The sequence below is a fragment of the Eublepharis macularius genome, chromosome 2, assembly GCF_028583425.1.
Source record: "Eublepharis macularius isolate TG4126 chromosome 2, MPM_Emac_v1.0, whole genome shotgun sequence".
In the NCBI taxonomy this organism is placed as follows: domain Eukaryota; kingdom Metazoa; phylum Chordata; class Lepidosauria; order Squamata; family Eublepharidae; genus Eublepharis; species Eublepharis macularius.
The window spans coordinates 162,751,893-162,768,548 of record NC_072791.1 but is presented as its reverse complement, the minus strand read 5'-3'; the positions used below and the strand labels follow the sequence as shown (position 1 = coordinate 162,768,548).

The 16,656-nt window shown below is 39.4% G+C and overlaps 1 protein-coding gene across 2 annotated transcripts in view; it reads right to left on the bottom strand.

Annotated features, from left to right (window-relative positions):
* The window catches only part of PTPN4 (protein tyrosine phosphatase non-receptor type 4), a 220,512-nt gene that overhangs the window by 35,455 nt on the left and 168,401 nt on the right, over nt 1–16,656 (bottom strand). For both annotated transcript variants that reach the window (XM_054970596.1, XM_054970597.1), the window contains exons 19-24: nt 14,514–14,670; nt 9,250–9,416; nt 6,785–6,875; nt 5,255–5,316; nt 3,289–3,435; nt 2,543–2,671 (exon numbers count right to left, since the gene is read on the bottom strand). In XM_054970596.1, coding sequence (XP_054826571.1) covers nt 2,543–2,671; nt 3,289–3,435; nt 5,255–5,316; nt 6,785–6,875; nt 9,250–9,416; nt 14,514–14,670 — 753 coding nt within the window. The remainder of the gene's footprint in view (nt 1–2,542; nt 2,672–3,288; nt 3,436–5,254; nt 5,317–6,784; nt 6,876–9,249; nt 9,417–14,513; nt 14,671–16,656) is intronic.

Sequence of the window (16,656 nt, the reverse complement as noted above, 5' to 3'; positions counted from 1 at the left end):
ATGCTCAAAAGACAAGGTCAAAAAAAAAAGGAAGGACAATATTTTGAAAGGAAAAAAAACTTTGGAGAAAAAGGGGTAAAAGTACTTCTGACAGAAGTAATCTTGTTTGCAAGAGAAGCCCTTTGTAATGTCTCCACTGAGGTATTTAAAGTAGAACAGTGAGAATGAGCAGCTCTGCCCTCTCTGAATATGTATATTGCTATCCCATTCTCCTACAGAGTGGAGCCAAAATGAAAAAATCCTTTTAAGCTTAGCTCTATATGATTCTCTGAACTGATTCTTTTCATACTCAAATCCCATCAGTGCACAGAGACCATGAAGAAGAGTTTGGTCTTAGGGATAACTGATGAGGCCAATATCAATATAATGCTTTCATTCTGAAAAATCTAGGGCTCCTTATCCAGAACAGCCAGCTCAGAAACTCTTCTTGTGGAACTGACTGGTACCAGAAACACCATTTTGGGGGTGGGAATCTTCAAGAGGATGGATGAATTCTGATTCAAAGAAAAACATTACGTCTCTAAGAAGTTTTAAGAGGAACCCAAAGAAAAAGCCCTGAGGAATTTCTTGAACAAGAGATGACTAGAGAAAGATCCTTTTTCCTGACACCACCTAGAATTCTGGATAACACCAAGACCTGTCCTCTCCCCGTGTCCTAACTCCAAGTCAGACTTTTTTGAAAGAGAAGAAGGAACAGCTGAGAGTACAAGTAGAATACTTCAAACATCATTCCACACAAAAACCTTCTAGGTATTGTTTAAACTTCCTTGCTGCTGGGAGAGTATCAGATGTTCCAGTTCTTTTTTTTAATTTTTTCCCCTTTTTGTGTGAATCCAAGTCAGTTTCCTGTGAACCCAGCCTTCTAGTGAGGCCAAAACATAATTGAGAGTCTGACAAAGAACCTCTTGTCAGGCAATTAAGCTTTGCCCTACGTACCAACCCCAGGAATGGAACTTAATCTCATGAAGAAAGAACTCATACTTACAGGATGAGAACTTGTATTTTTTCTTACATGACGGGAAATAATTTCTTCAGAGAGTCTAAAATATATATCAAAAAGAGTCCAGTAACACCTTTAAGACTAACCAACTTTATTGTAGCATAAGCTTTCGAGAATCACAGTTCTCTTCGTCAGATGCAACTGACGACTGAAACTGAAACTGTGCAACTGAAACTGTGATTCTCGAAAGCTTATGCTACAATAAAGTTGATTAGTCTTAAAGGTGCTACTGGACTCTTTGATTTTGCTACTACAGACTAACACGGCTAACTCCTCTGCATCTATAAAATATATATGTAATGATTTTAAGTAAATGCGTATATATGTCTTTAAATGCTTGCTGTGGTATAGATGAAGAGTGGGGGTGAAAGAGAGGGATGAGTGAGTGATATGATTGGTTGATGACTGAGAGTGTGGGCGGAGTGAATGCAGTTTTAGACTGAGAGTGGAGAAAAAATATTTAGTCAGGGCAAGAGAGGCAAGCGATGTGCATCCTGAGCTTGTGTACGTTGTCTGAGAAAAATATAACCTGTGTGGTAGCCTGAACTGTGTGTTTGTGAAAGAACATTCAGTCAGGAAAAGCAGGCAAACTGTGTGCGCACCTGAGAAAAGGTCTTACTTGTAATTGAGAAATTAGTATCAAAAGCAGGCAAACTGTGCGTGAAGCCTGAGAGAAGATCTGTGTGACTAGGTTTTAGTAAAGTAACTTTAAAAATTGAGAACTACTCTTTTGAAACCATCAAGTTTTAGAAATAATATGAAACCAATATGCTTCTTATAAAAATAAAAGTTTACTTTGTTTTTGTTTTTTTTAATATCCCAGAGTATCTGTCATTCCTATATCCTGTTCCTATCTTCAGGGCCATATAGTACCACGAAAAAGCCTGACCCTTGGGCACGTTACTAAAAGGGGAAATTTAAATAAAATATCTTGGAATATAATATTCCTGGTGGCTGTCAGACTGTGGCTTATTAAAAGTTGCAATCCAGACTATCTCTTGCAATTAGACATGAGTCCATTGGTTTCAAAAGACTTTTACTGAATATAAACAGCCATTATAGTCCACGGACCAAGATGCAATATCTTGGCTGGTACACGGGTATTGTTACGAATGAAGGTAAAGGTTAAGGTACAGAATAGCATAGCCCAGCAATTCCCATCCTCCCCCCACAGTTCTCAAAACAAACGGCTTGAAGCTGAGAGAGTGCAGCTTTCCCAGGGCTGGAAAGACTGTAGTCAAAACATTCCTCTTCTTCGAGATAACTGTTGCTGCACTGCTTGTCACCTGCAAAAGAAGAGCTAACACACTGACAGAATTAAAATGGAGTCTCTCTGGTTAGAACATACAAGGAACTTACGTCAGACCTGACAGTGGCAACAATCTACCCAGAGGGTGTAAGAGAAAGATTAAAGGCAAAATCTACCCAAGACAAGGAAAGGGTCGTAACAATATACTTAAAATGCTGCTGCAATGATCTTCTGAAGCAAGATAGTCTTAGAGTTTCAGAGAGCTAGACGAATCACTGAAAACTACCTCTTACCTCCAAGTTAGATAATGTCATCTCTCTGAAGACATAAGCAGGATTTCCTTCTTCTGAATGACAGTTGATCTGGAAACTTCCATATGCAGCACTTCCACTGGGCTCTGGCCAGTACTGATGGCATTTTACCTAAAATAAAAAAATTAAAAAGAATTCTATTATGATTTCAAAATTCTCATTTTCCCCTTTATTTGTTTTAAACACTTATAGTTACTTCTTACTCGTTCTATGAAACATGCATTAAGAATTATAACTCAAGACAAATAACTTTTCTTGCACAATGAAATAAAGCAAATGCTCCAGTTACTGACATCTCACTTCTCAATATAGGCTAAATGAGATTGTTTGAGTAGCTTTACTTCCTTTTTCACATAATTTATCACACAACACAGGATACAATTTGCCAATGCAAGTAACATGAGACCTTGAGAAGGTGCATAGGGCTGCTGATTTAAAATTTCTTAAACACATTAAAAGCTCAAATCTTTTAAAGCAGTACAGTCTCTACGCCTATCCTCTTTTGTGACCATGGAAAATTATCGGCTTATTAAGGTTATTAAAACCTGAAGCACTTCTATATTCTTTACACAGAGGAGACTACACTGTTCACTTAACATTTCTTTAACATACTCTATTATTACTGACTCACTAAGAATACTACCTACCTACAGATACAACTATCAACCAGACACACTTTTAAAAGCTGGTGAAACTAAAATGAGAGTTAAGATTACAAGTTAACTTACTCTGCCCCGTTCCACTTGAGTGGTTAACATTACCACCATCGAAGAGCCTTGCTCCCATGTCATCTGCCAAAAATCAGGACAAGTGTTGGGTAAAGGACCCTGGCAAGCAATGTACTTGTTTATTATACTGGAAGAAGGGATTTCCATCTAAAAACAGAAACACAAAGTGTGTTTATTAGCTGCACAGCAACTCTGTTCAGATTTAGCTGACTTAAATTTATTATTTATTTTATTTATAGTCCGCTCTCCCTGCAAGCAGTCTTAGAACAGATTAACAGCATAAATACATAAAAACAATTAAAAACATAGGTAGCAATCATGTCTGTACAGCATTAAACATAAAAGGCAGTTCATATTGCACCCTACATCTCAGCACCTCAAGTTCACAGGGCAGGGTGGCTAAGATTCAGTCAGTGTAGGGTTGGGCACTGGGAGGGGGAGGGGCTGGTTGGATGATTTGTCTGCCTCAACCCCTATAAGCCTGGTGGAACATCTCCATCTTACAGGCCTGACAAAATGATAGCAGATCTTTTGAGAACGGGCCTCTACAGACAGAGTTCCACTAGGTAGGTGCCAGGACCGAAAAAGCCCTGGCCCTGGTTGAGGCAAGGTGAACCTCCTAGGGGCCAAGGATCACCAGTAGTTGTTTGTCTGCTGATCGGAGAAGCCTCTGGGGAACACAGGGTGAGAAGCGGTCCCATAGGTATGTCGGCCCCTGTCTGCTAAGGGCCTTAAAAGTCAAGACTAAAACCTTTAGCCTGACCCAGAACTCCACTGGGAGCCAGTGCAGCTGGCTCAGGACAGGTGTAATATGTGACCAGAACTCCATGAGCTGCCGCATTGTGTACCAGGTGTAACTTCCGGAGCAGACACAAAGCCAGCCCAGCTTAGAGAGAGTTACAGTAATCCAGCCTGGAGGTGACTGTTGCATGGAACACTGTCGCTAAATTTAATTTTAAAGGCTACAAAATGAAATCACCATATAATTGTAAAAATCTACTGATGACCAAATAGCAAGATTCATTTCCTCACCTAATCCAACACAACACCACCAAAAAACCCTGTTGCGGTTAAATAATTAATGGTAAGATTCTAAGGCCACTGATAGACCACTCATATCATTTTAGCCTTATGCTGGTGTGAATTGGGAATATGCTGGTGCAGCACCCTGCTGATGTAGGTACACTATTATACAGAGCCAGAAATGGGTGCACAGGTACAGTCAATTCTGAACCTACTCAACCTACTCTGAACCTATTCAACTCATGCACTGCCTCCATGCCAGTATAATATTGTGCTGCCAAATGCCTTGGCATAAACACTCCTCATTTAACTCACTGGGAGTGAAACAACTGTTTCTGCTCCCATTCTACCTGGCACAGCTATGGTATAGCTTAGGATACCAGGTCGATAGCTGATCACAAGTCTCCTAAGCATGATATAAATCCCAGTTAGGACACCCATATCTCTCATGAAAGGGTGTGCAGCATTGGCCTAAAAGCTTTTTGGTCTGACATTGGTTACAATGACCAGGGGAACTCTGGTCATGGAAATGCCAGAGAAAGAGCACTTTGCATGAACAGTCGAGCAAGAGAGCAAATGTTACAGCATGTTGCTAATAATGCTCCACTCAGAATCCTTACAGGAAACAGACCTTGTAACACAGAACATTCCCCTAATACTGGGAATGCAAGGACAATGAACCACACACAGGTAAGAAAGAGAAAGGAACCCCTGTCTCAAGCAGGATTTGCTACCAATGTCTCTCCCATCACCCATGCAACATGTATTAGGTGTGTAGTGCCTCAACAATCCTGCCTCACCCGACAGTTGCTAGGAGTGCCTTTCCCACAGAGGCCCAGCAAAAGTAGTTTAGAATGCAAGTTAAATCTAAAAAGCTAAAATATTTAATCCCAGAATTCATTGCACGGAATTCACACATAGAAAACCATAATCAATAACTCACATTTATATAGTTTGCATTGATGTAATCATCATTACTCATTAAAATGACCCGTGTAGCATCATCTGAGGGGGGGAAAAGAGATCCATCAACACATTGTAAGTTTAGCAAAGATAAATAATCAATAAATCTAATTCTCAACATGGTCAAATCTGTGTATGCTTATATCTAGGAACTGGAGCCATGAACAGACATACAAGGCAGAACTTATTACAAACCTGAAAAGGTCCCAAGTTTGCAGAAAAATCTGAAATCTTAAAAAAAGTACTAGTGGGTTATTACTGCCACTTCTACCACTACCACGCCTTTCTTACTGAGATCCAAGGCAGAAGAGAGTTCTCCTGACTCTTGAATGCTTACACTCTGAAAATCTTGTTGATCTCTAAGGTACCACTGGACTCAAATCCTGCTGTTCTACTGCAGACCAACTCAACTACCCACCCCAAACTATCCAAAGTGGATTACATCTCCTCAAATAATAGATGTGGAACTTGTATATTTAGAAATGAAGGCCATCTTAGTGGTGCTGTAGGAATTGCTAGGCACCAACGACAGTATTGCCAGACTTCAAGCTTGCTTTCTGTCAGTAAAAAGCAGGGGGAGGGGGCACAGCCCTTTCCAGGACTGTTTTAGCCTTTGAAGGCGACCTCATCAGGGTTAGGCTCAGCAGCAACCATTGGGTGACTTGATACCACATGACTGACACCACTCACCCTGGAATGGCTGCTTGCTATTGTTCAATAGCAATTGCTTGCTATTGTTCAACAGTGGTTAGAATTTCAGACTAGGATCTAGGAGACCCAGTTTCAAACCAACTCTGCCATGGGAAGCTTGCTGGGTGACCTTGGGCCAGTAACACCCTCTCAGCCTAATGTACCTCAGAGTTAGGGTTGTTGCTGTAAGGATAAAATGGAGGACAGGAGAATAATGTGAGCTGTCTTGGGTTTCCATTGTGGAGAAAAGCAGTTTATATATGAAGTAAATAACCAGTAAATATAGTTGAAGACAAGGGTCAGATAAAAGGTCGGCTGGTTGGTGAGTACTGTGCAAATCAGCCATAGTTTTTCTGGGTAGAGGATGCTGAAGGAGGGAAAGTAAGAAAAATGAAGAAAGGGGGTCCGATAAAAGTAGGCTGACTGGTACATGGGAAGAAGAGAAGGAGTAGGAAAAGGGGAGAGGCAATCAGGGCTCAGATCACTACTGCAGAGGAGGAAGGGCTCCTGTCCGCTCCACCATTTTGCCATGTCAAACAGGTGGGGAGTTATCTCTCCATTTTTGGCACCACACATGGAGTGTTCTGAGCATGCAGAGCAGCAAAAAAAGAGAACAAACTCCCCTCCAGTGCTGTTTCAGTACAGGAAAATGCCTGGGGAGGGAGGGCAGGAGGCATTCCTTCCCCTATGGTGGCAATCTGAGCCCAAATGGGCTCTCCTTTATTTTTTAACAGCCATTCCCCACAGCTGCTGTGTGGCTGCAGGGAACCCACATGTCTATTCATGAATTTTAATGTTTATATTTCATGCAAATACTTACAAGGCGAAATGTCTCTGTATCTATTTTTGGAAATGTTTTGAGGTAATTTGGCACAAGACATGGTCATCCCAGGCTTCTTCCTATAGAGTTGCTAAACAGAAACAACTAAGTCAGGAAGTAGCAACAGGAATGTGACTAATCATGTGGGGTATGCACACAGAGCAACATTTCACTAAGAAGTCAACACTTTCTCCCTGCTTGCATACAAGGAAGACAGCACATGCATCTTGTACTTTTGCCATTTCTTTTCAGGAAACTGACTATCATCTCTTATATTTTCAGAGAAGACACATTCTGAGGGTGTGAACACACAATTTCTTGTATCAAGGAAAAGGCCATGCGTATTAGGCAATGTGGCCACAGCTATCTATAAGGTATCAAGATGAAAATAGACGATGCTGTTCACCAAGTTTATAAAAGACCTTCTGTATGGGCAGAAGGCAAAAAATGGCATAGTGCATCTAAATAAAAACCATCTAGCTAGATTATTCAGAAAAAGCGTGGTAGATACTCTAATCTGTTCCTAACTCTATATTCCAACTGACCTCTTAGTACATTTACAGACTTATGCAGCCATGCAAAAGTTAGAAGTTGCTCTTCGAGTCATAATTTATCAATTTAATGAAAATTTATCAATTCAAGAAGATTACAATTAAAAGTCCCATGCTGCATAAAGCAACAGCTGTAACACCTTGTTTGCCACCTAATGCCTCAGGAGTCAACTGAGAAAATGTGCTGCTGAGGGTAGCCAGATAGAGATCAGAATGGGGAAAATATATATCCATTTATTTCTGGGAAGAAAAGAAAAATACATCTAATTCTTCCTTCATATCCTACAATTTAAAAAAGCATTGAGAGACAACATCAGAAATAATCCCAAAGCACCCAAGATTAACAGTGCAATTCTAAGAAGAGTTACTCCAGTCTAAGCCCACTGATTTCAATGGGCGTAGACTGGAGTAACTCTGTTTAGGATTGCATTGTAAATTATATTTCTGCATCAAGTTTGAGTGAAGCATCCAATCTATGTGTATATTAATACAAACCAAAATTATTTGAAAGGGTAAATAATTCCCCAAACCACTGATAAGAGTAGATCTAACAGGGAAAAAAACAAACTTACTGAAGTAAACATTTCAATACTTTGCTTTATATACAATTTAGTCTTCATAAATTACTGCCTTAAACTGCACATTAGAGAGAAGAGATTTTGGCATGTCAAAATTCAACTTATGTTTCCATCATATATTGGAACATGCTGTTTAGAAATGTGGCTTAGATGACAAACTGAGGCACAGCTACATACATAAACCTGGGGGATCTCCAGGTGTTTATGTTCCCTCTCCACTTTTGCATGATTCAGAAGCTGTAGCAAATTACACTTTACCCTTTTGTCACAAATTACAGATGGTAGCAAAATAAGAACAAACTATAGTTTGTAATTTGTAAGTAATGATAAGCAGTTGTTTGCAGTGAGTTGGAAAAGTTTAATTAACTGGTAATGTCTGAGGGACAGGGACTGCATGAACCCAGGTATTCCTCTGATTTAATAATACAAAAAAATGCCATGAGCTTGTCATTATGTCTAAGCTGAACCAAAGTCACTGCCTAGTTATTTCCTTTTTGGAAAAAAATACTGTGGGTTTCCCCCACATGTATGATAACTTTTTCTGGATTACAAGGGGCTCTGTCTGCAGGTAACTGGTGCTATCAGAGGAAAAAGCTGTAACTATATATTCAGCACTGCGTGCATATTCCCATTCCAGGAAGTGGAACTGTACACGCATTTGGAGTATGAAATGTTTTATCTGCATTTCTCTATTATTGGTTTAGGTGATGGAAAAAAGCACTCTGTTTGATCCAATGAAAAGCAATAACTGGTCATGGAGCATTCTGAAGAGCTTGCCTACATTTACCAAGGGAAGCTCACTTTCACTTTGAAAACACTGGTTTTAGAAAATTACTATTTTAAAATATGAGGGAAAATTGACATCTGCAGAGATCTTAAAGAAAGCCCTAGGGTGACTGGGCTCATTACGCCTCCTTAAAATCCCATTTCTTCTGTATTTAAAAAGAAATGGTTTAGTTATGTCACCAACTCCCCAAGAAAACACCAAGCCTGTTTTCTTTGCTGAAGTTCATGCAGACTCCTGTCCAAGGTCCTGAATGAACAAAAAGGCACAGCTGTGAAATCTCTTCATGCAAAGCATTCCACTGCTAGTGACAGTGAAGCACTCTTTTCTCAAAGCATCTTCTCCAACAATCAACTAAGGGACAAACCCCTCCCTTAGGTCAGCAGAATTCCACAGCTCACACAAGGTTTGAGAAAGGGAAAGGAAGCTTTTTTTACTCACTCTGTATAAATCAATTTTGCTGATCTAATCTGATTTAAGTTCCAAGCTAAAAGATTCTCATCTTGAAAGCACATAGAGATGGACACAATGTCCAGGAAGCACATTACTTACATCAAACTGAGCCAGGACAGTTCCAGTGATGAGTCCTTCAGCTAGCTGAAACATTGACTCTCTCAAAGCATTGTCATCTTGGTGGATACCATCTAATGGAGACTTCTCAGGGATGTACTGGAAGTCAGGTTCATTCTCTAGCTTCTCTTCTACTACATCATAAACAGCTACAATAAACCAAATTATAATTATTGAGAAAGGGTCCAGCTCTACAAACTTTTATATTGCTGTAGAGATGAATATTCTTCAAGAGACAAATTATAGTTATGCTTTCTGAAAAAAAGAAAGATTGCTGTACTAATTATTTCTTTTAAAATCTACTTTTCAGCCATTATTTATGGTGAGCGCAGCTTCAGAATATAGCATAAAAATGTTAATGCTGCAACCACTGAAGACAAGGCTGAGGATGCAAGCATAAACTGACTTATCACTGACATTAAGTAATGTGGATTTTCAACTGTGTTTTGTATAAATAGAAATATTCTGTGTAAGATAAATGGGTTTTTGTGATAAGACTTCATGCAGCTGGGGAGCACGTGTGAAGAAAAAGAACTCACAGGCAGGACAATAGAACAGGCAATATTACTTCCTCCTAAGGAAGTACATATCACATATTTTTGTTTTGCTTTTGAGCTTCTATGCAGCAGAAAACGTTCTGGTGAAACTCCACCTTAAGCAGTTACTCACCACCAGTGAGTAAACAAATACTTAATTTTTACAGAGAAGCTTAAGCATAAGTTGTTGTGTTGGAATACTGTCAGTGAATAACTATGTTTACTTAATATTTTGGTTCATAAGACAATAAAGAGCTTGTAACAGAAATGAAAAAGACTAGAGATGGGCATGAAATGGGAAAATTCTGAACTGTGCGGTTCGTCATGTTTCACAAACAACAAACTTTCACGAATTTGCCCTGGTTCACGAACCAGTTTGTGAAAACATCACTTCTGGGACAGCAGGTCTGTAGAGAGCCCATACCCCCATTGTCTAGGAAAGTGATTGATCGGCAGCAGGCTGTCTGCAGTGATGAACCAAAATACAAATCAAACAAACCGGGCTAAAATTTGTCACAGTTCATGAGAAATGAGCTCCCACGAACCACCAGTTCAGGAACCATGAACCGGCTCGGTTCGTGACGAACTTCGTTTCGTATTTTAGTTCATGCCCACCTCTAAAAAGGATAATCAGGACACTAGAATCAATTAGGAAAAGGTTTCTCCTTCAGTCATTTGTATTAATTGTACAAATTTTGAGTTCATCCTTTCCCATCAAAGAGAAAATAAACTATTATAGACGCTTTGATTTAACTAGCCAAACAAGGTTTCTTTCTGAGTTGATTGCAGTATTAGTTTAAATAAAAGACCCTGAAATGTAGAGTTTAATGGGAGCCATAATTTCCTCCTCCACACTTTTTACAGTTATATTTTAGTTCCAAGCATTGCTAACAGAATGTGTTTGTATTCAGAAAACTGTCTGGCAAGTATGTGTATAACACATGTTGTTTCTGGGCAGGAAATGCATACAGGGCAATTGCTAAGTGATAACAGCATGCATTCTAGTAAAAAAACCTAGAATTTCTGTCCCTGATTAACCCTCTCACCCTTGGATAACATAAAGCCAAACTCTTATGATGGCACAAAGGAGAGCACTACATTCTACAACAAGTAGAATGTTATTGTGTTCCAGTTGTAAACAATTACTACTATGATCAGACCTTTTGACAAGTTTTCAAGAAGAAAGCCTTGATTATACTGGAATAAATCATAAATTTTTAATTTAAATTACTAGCTGACAAGATTGAGTCCCTTTTTACTTAAACCTGCTATTCAATGGAATCAAGTAAACAAGGATCTGAGCTGGGACTAGTGATATTTCTTTATAAATTATCTGGACTCTGAGCCGAACTATGACATAGTATGCTTGAGAGGACACCAAATTATTCAGATGATGAAAACCATTCAGAATTCAAAAAAATCCAAAAGAAATCTTTCCAAACTAGAGAAATGGGCTATAAATATCACAAATGATATGTAGCATAACTTGGAGTAAAATGACTTGTGCTACATAAAAAAAATCCCAGCTTCATATATAGATCGATATTTTCCAAGCTGGCTAGAACTGTACAGGAAAGATGCCACCGCTATGGTGGAAAGTTCAACAAAAAAATTAGTGTATAGCTACAGTACATGGCCTTGAAAACAAAAACAGCTTGTATTGAAATGGTTTTATATAAAACAATGTTGAGGCAACAATTTAAATATCATGTACAATTCTGGTTGCCCCTTCTCAAAAAAGACACTGAATAGCTGGAAACAGTGCAGGGAAGGGACAGCTGAAATGACCAAGGAGTTGGAGCTCTATACCCACAAAAACATAAAGCATTTGATTCTTTAGTTTAGGAGAAGCTACGCTGGATCAGACCAATGTTTTATCAAGTCCAGCATTGTGCCTTACACAGTGGCCAACTAGAAGTTTCAGATGGGTTAAAAAGGGGTACAAATGCTAACACCTCTCCTCTCTATCACTGCACTGGCATGCAGAGGGTTTACAGTCTCTCAGTATAGAGATTCTACTTTGTCAACGTGGCTAGTAGCCATTGGTGAACCTATCAACCTGTAATTCAACTAGTGGCCACCACCACTTCCTGTGGCAGTGAAGTTAATGATTCTTTGAGTGAAAATGGAAAGTTTGTTCATTTGCCATGAGGTTCCTTTCTCAGAGGTTCTAGGGTAGGGCAGTTACAACCAATAGGAAGACACTTCTCCCTGGAGGGAGTCAATCTTTTTATTATAACAACAACAACAACATTCGATTTATATGCTGCCCTTCAGGATGACTTAACACCCACTCAGAATGGTTTACAAAGTATGTCATTATTATCCCCACAACAAAAAGCCCTGTGGTGGGTGGGGCTGAGAGAGCTAGAAGCTGTGACTGACCCAAGGTCACCCAGCTGGCTTCAAGTGGAGAAGTGAGGAGTCAACACCAAAGTGGCTCTCTTTTGATGGCTCTTAGTCTCTGAGACCAGTTCAGAAGTCATGTAACTTAAAAATATACAACATTCTAACTCCCAACAGCCAATGATTAAATGAAACAGTAAGAGAACTGGAGAAAAACAAAAGCGATGCTTCAAGATTCTCCTTCAGGGACTCTGACAGTAGGAATGGTAAGTGAACATGCTGGTGGTCCAGGATGGGGTGGTCACAACCAGTGTATAGAAGCAATGTACCCTAGGGCAGGATACTTGAAGGCTAACCTGTCAGAGCATGTTGGAGGACTCTCCCTCCAAACGAAGGATCAGCAAATACTTCCTTGTAGTGCAGAAGTGTCAGGTAAACGTATACCAACTTCCATGTAGCTTCCCAGAAGATCACCTCTAAGGAAGAAAATGCCCTGTATGCTGTGGAGACAGCTGGTTCACTAAGGGAGTAAACCATAATCCCCTAACTTTACAGCATTTTCATGAACACTTGGGCCATCTGTAACCCAAAGGAGAGAGCCTGGTACTGAAAATGGTAATAGCCTTTGGCTACATGCGACAAAAGCTTTTGTACCTTTTTTTAAAAAAATGCCGCCCCATGTAAGTAAAGTGAAGCAATCTCTTGTGGGCCTGAAGAATCAGGATGTGTTGATATACTTTTCTATCAAGTTCAGAGGGGCCAAAAAATCCCCTTTATTGACCTGAACATCTCCATTCTCAACTTCTTTTTTCATTCGTCTGTTCAGTCATTTCAGGTAGAGAATCACTCACAAATCTCCATTTTTTCTTCAAGACCAGAAATAGATGGAATAGACCCCTAATGTTCTCCGGGCCTCCGGGACCTGTTTTATTTTTGGAGGAAACGATGCTTGGCCAGTCAGTGATACCTAGGAACTTGCACAAATTTAGTTGAGAGCAAGCACGAGCTCCAGAGAATAACCCTTGAAGATGGTGGGCAAAATCTATTGGTCGTAAATAGATTGTTGCCAGACTTATATAAACCACAATAGACAACCTCCAATATCCTGAGAGATAATAAGGGAGTTGGCATTCTTCTGAGTTTTCCTCCTTATCTGGGCTGAGAGGAGGGGATGCTGGAACTCATAGAGGATTTAAAATGCTGCCATTTGCCCTTAGCTCTGAAAGATCGAAAGCTAGCATCACAAAAGAGATGAAACTTTTTTCTTTTTTTTTAGTTTTGCCCTCCTTCATGAAAATCAGCAAGGCCAACTTTTTATTATTTGTCTTCCACCAAGTGTTTGTTTATGGCATCTCTGAAAAAGCTGACCCTTTTGAAGGGAACACTAGCTACCCTGACCTGGGAGGCAGGGATGACCTCCCGGCTACACAGTCAAAATATTACAGCACACTGTGACATCAGAAGCCATCACCCTGCTGACTGTTCTATAGCATTGAGGGAGGCATCTGCAGTAAATGGTTATTCAGCTGTTTTGGCATGTCCTTGTTGGCAGCAGAGACGCCCAATGCCCAGAGATAGACTGATATGATGGAGAGCCTGATATAGAAGCCTGAAGACCCCAGAAAAAGTCTCGAAGTTCTTACATAAGGGCAAGCTACACTGCCCTTACAAAATTACAAAGCGTTTTACTCTGGAAATGACAAACTCAGAAGAAACACTGTTGCTCTAATAGTTTGACACACAATTCCTTACTTCTTGTCATTGTGATAAGTGGATATTAATTCATATTTTCCGCTTCCTAGGATGCTGGGCTAGACAGACTCTGGTCTGACCCACAAGTCTATTTTTAAAAAGCACATAAGCTATAGCTCACTAACAGACTTTTATAATATTTATATATCAATACCATGAGAGAGACTATCATTTACCACATTTATAACACCTTCCTACCAAAGACCATTTACAATGCAAAATAATGGTTTGCAATATAACAGACATATAGAACGAAAAAAGCACAGGGAAGAAAGGGACAATCATTTCTTTCTCACCACTAGGTGTGATAAGCCCCCTAATGAATTCCATGTTACATTGAACTATATATCATCTGCATTCCCCTATTAGACAGTATTAGCAACAGCAAAATAGGTTTAAGGGGAAGGGGAAATATGGGGAAGCAGCACAAAGTAAGGAAGCAAAGAGCTATCTAATTGTATTTAATACAAATAACTTTTTAGTATTCTGAACACTGTGAACAATCTGAGGCTAGGATAAAGACAGTGAGAGATTGATAGCCCTCAGCTCTTGTTCTGACAGGGTTAAAGGTAGAAAAAGGTAAGATTTCCCCATACACATAAAATTACTCACCATTTGGTCGAACTAGAAGCACAAGTTCCCCTGAGTGCCTCTCACAGCTAGCTTTAATAAACATGACAACTTGATCATGGGTATGTTCTGATATATCCCTGCCATTGATCAGTACTACCTGGTCTCCTTCATTCAAACGTGGAACACAAATGTCAGCCTGCAACATGAAATGTTTCATGAAAAAGGTGCTACATAAAGGACTCCTCTGCTCTTAATTTTAAATAATTGCTTAATGCAGCAGTTCCAAAAATTGGTCAAGACACTGAAGTGAGTCAGGAGGACCCTCCCACAGGTGGATTTCAAAGCCATGAGAGAAGGGGTTGAACAGGGAAACTGAGAAAGGAGGCTCCTGGAGGCTTGAGAGAAAACTGAAGTTTGCTTCTGTATAATGTATAAAATGGCCAATGTGGCTTATTGTTCAATATTTACAAATACCAAATAAAATGAACTTGATCAGCATTTATTCTTGTGAAATTCTTATGTTTTATGTGGGGAATGACAAAAATAGCATGAAGTTATTTTTTACTTTGTTTCTGAAAAACTGAAATCTCAAAGTGGGGAACTGATGTCATAAAGAACTCACGGCAGAGACAGAGGAATCTGATTTCAACCATCTCAAAATAAAATAATGTCACTAATCTTCATCATCATCGATTTATATACTGCCCTTCGGGACGACTTAACACCCACTCAGAGCAGTTTATAAAGTATGTTATTATTATCCCCACAACAACAAACACCCTAAGAGGTGGGTGGGGCTGAGAGAGCTCCTAGAAGCTGTGACTGACCCAAGGTCACCCAGTTGGCTTCAAGTGGAGGAGTGGAGAATTAAACCCAGTTCTCCAGATTAAACCCGGTTCTCCACTCAAGTGGAGGAGTGGAGAATTAAACCCGGTTCTCCAGATTAGAGTCCCGTGCTCTTAACCACTATACCAAACTGGTTCTCCCAAACTGGCTCCCAAAGTATAATTGCGAGTTAAAAGAAGAAGCCGGATTACATTATGACTCCTCTTATATTACCCCAATAAAGCTGAAACACAGTTAATTCCCCTTTCTATTCATGAAACTAGGGTGGCAGAAGGAAAGCAAGTCAAAAAGGATCATTACCAAAAGAAAGAAATATCACTGAAAATAATACAAAAATATTTTTCAAAAGTTTGCGATGTAGAAGTCTAAAACAGCACACAGAGAAATGCAAAAGGAATACACCACATTCATGTTATATTGGCAAATAAAATGTTTAACTGTTCAAACATAGCCACAGTCTGTTCTGCAACAATTTGAGCCTAATGAAAGACTTTTGATAAAAGAATAATTTGTGGTAAAACTGTATGATTTCAAGTTTTTCTTATATCAAAAGTTGTCAATGTTTTCTTTGTCAATGTATAAAATCTTGATTTGTAACACATAAGGATTTCAAATGATCCTACAAGGCATTACTGGAAAGCTGTGCAAAAATATTGCTCTTAGTTCAAAGATTTCACTAGTAAGTAGTAATGACTGTACATCTAAAACTCAGATCTAATAAATTATTCTGGAACCCTGATATAATTCAAAGTCTGACAATACCTACAACTATTTTATTATTGGTAAAAGGCTTAATTTTCAATTACAGTATTTACTCAAATATAGTATTTACCTTCTTTGGTTTTCTAACAAGGAGGGGGGAATCAGTCTTTCACTCAGGTATATAGATCTGCCTAGTGAGAGATTATTCACTGCACACACAGGGAGAACAAGAGAACTGGAGAAAGTGGGCTAACTCATTCACCATCAGATAGGAGTAGCAGTGAAAGAAATGCTTCACCTGGCAAATACTGCCTTTAGAACTGCATTATTTTTCAAGGAAAGAGAGAAGTCAGATGGGACTTGCCGGCTTGCTTAATAACTGCAGCTCATTGCCTGCAAGTGGTATGAAGTGGTAGGAACAATGGGGGTGGACTTGCTCCTTTAGCGAACTATGTTTCTGGTTAAGATAGAATAGTTCTCCATACAAGCATTTCCTTCTTCCCCTGTGCTTCAGGCCTCAGTTGCCTAGTAGTTTTGCTTTTTTCCAGGAGAGAAAAACTCAAAAAGCTCATCGCTTTTACAGCAGTTTAACATGTGGGTTTGTGAACATTGTAGCTAGAGAAGGATAAGGCAA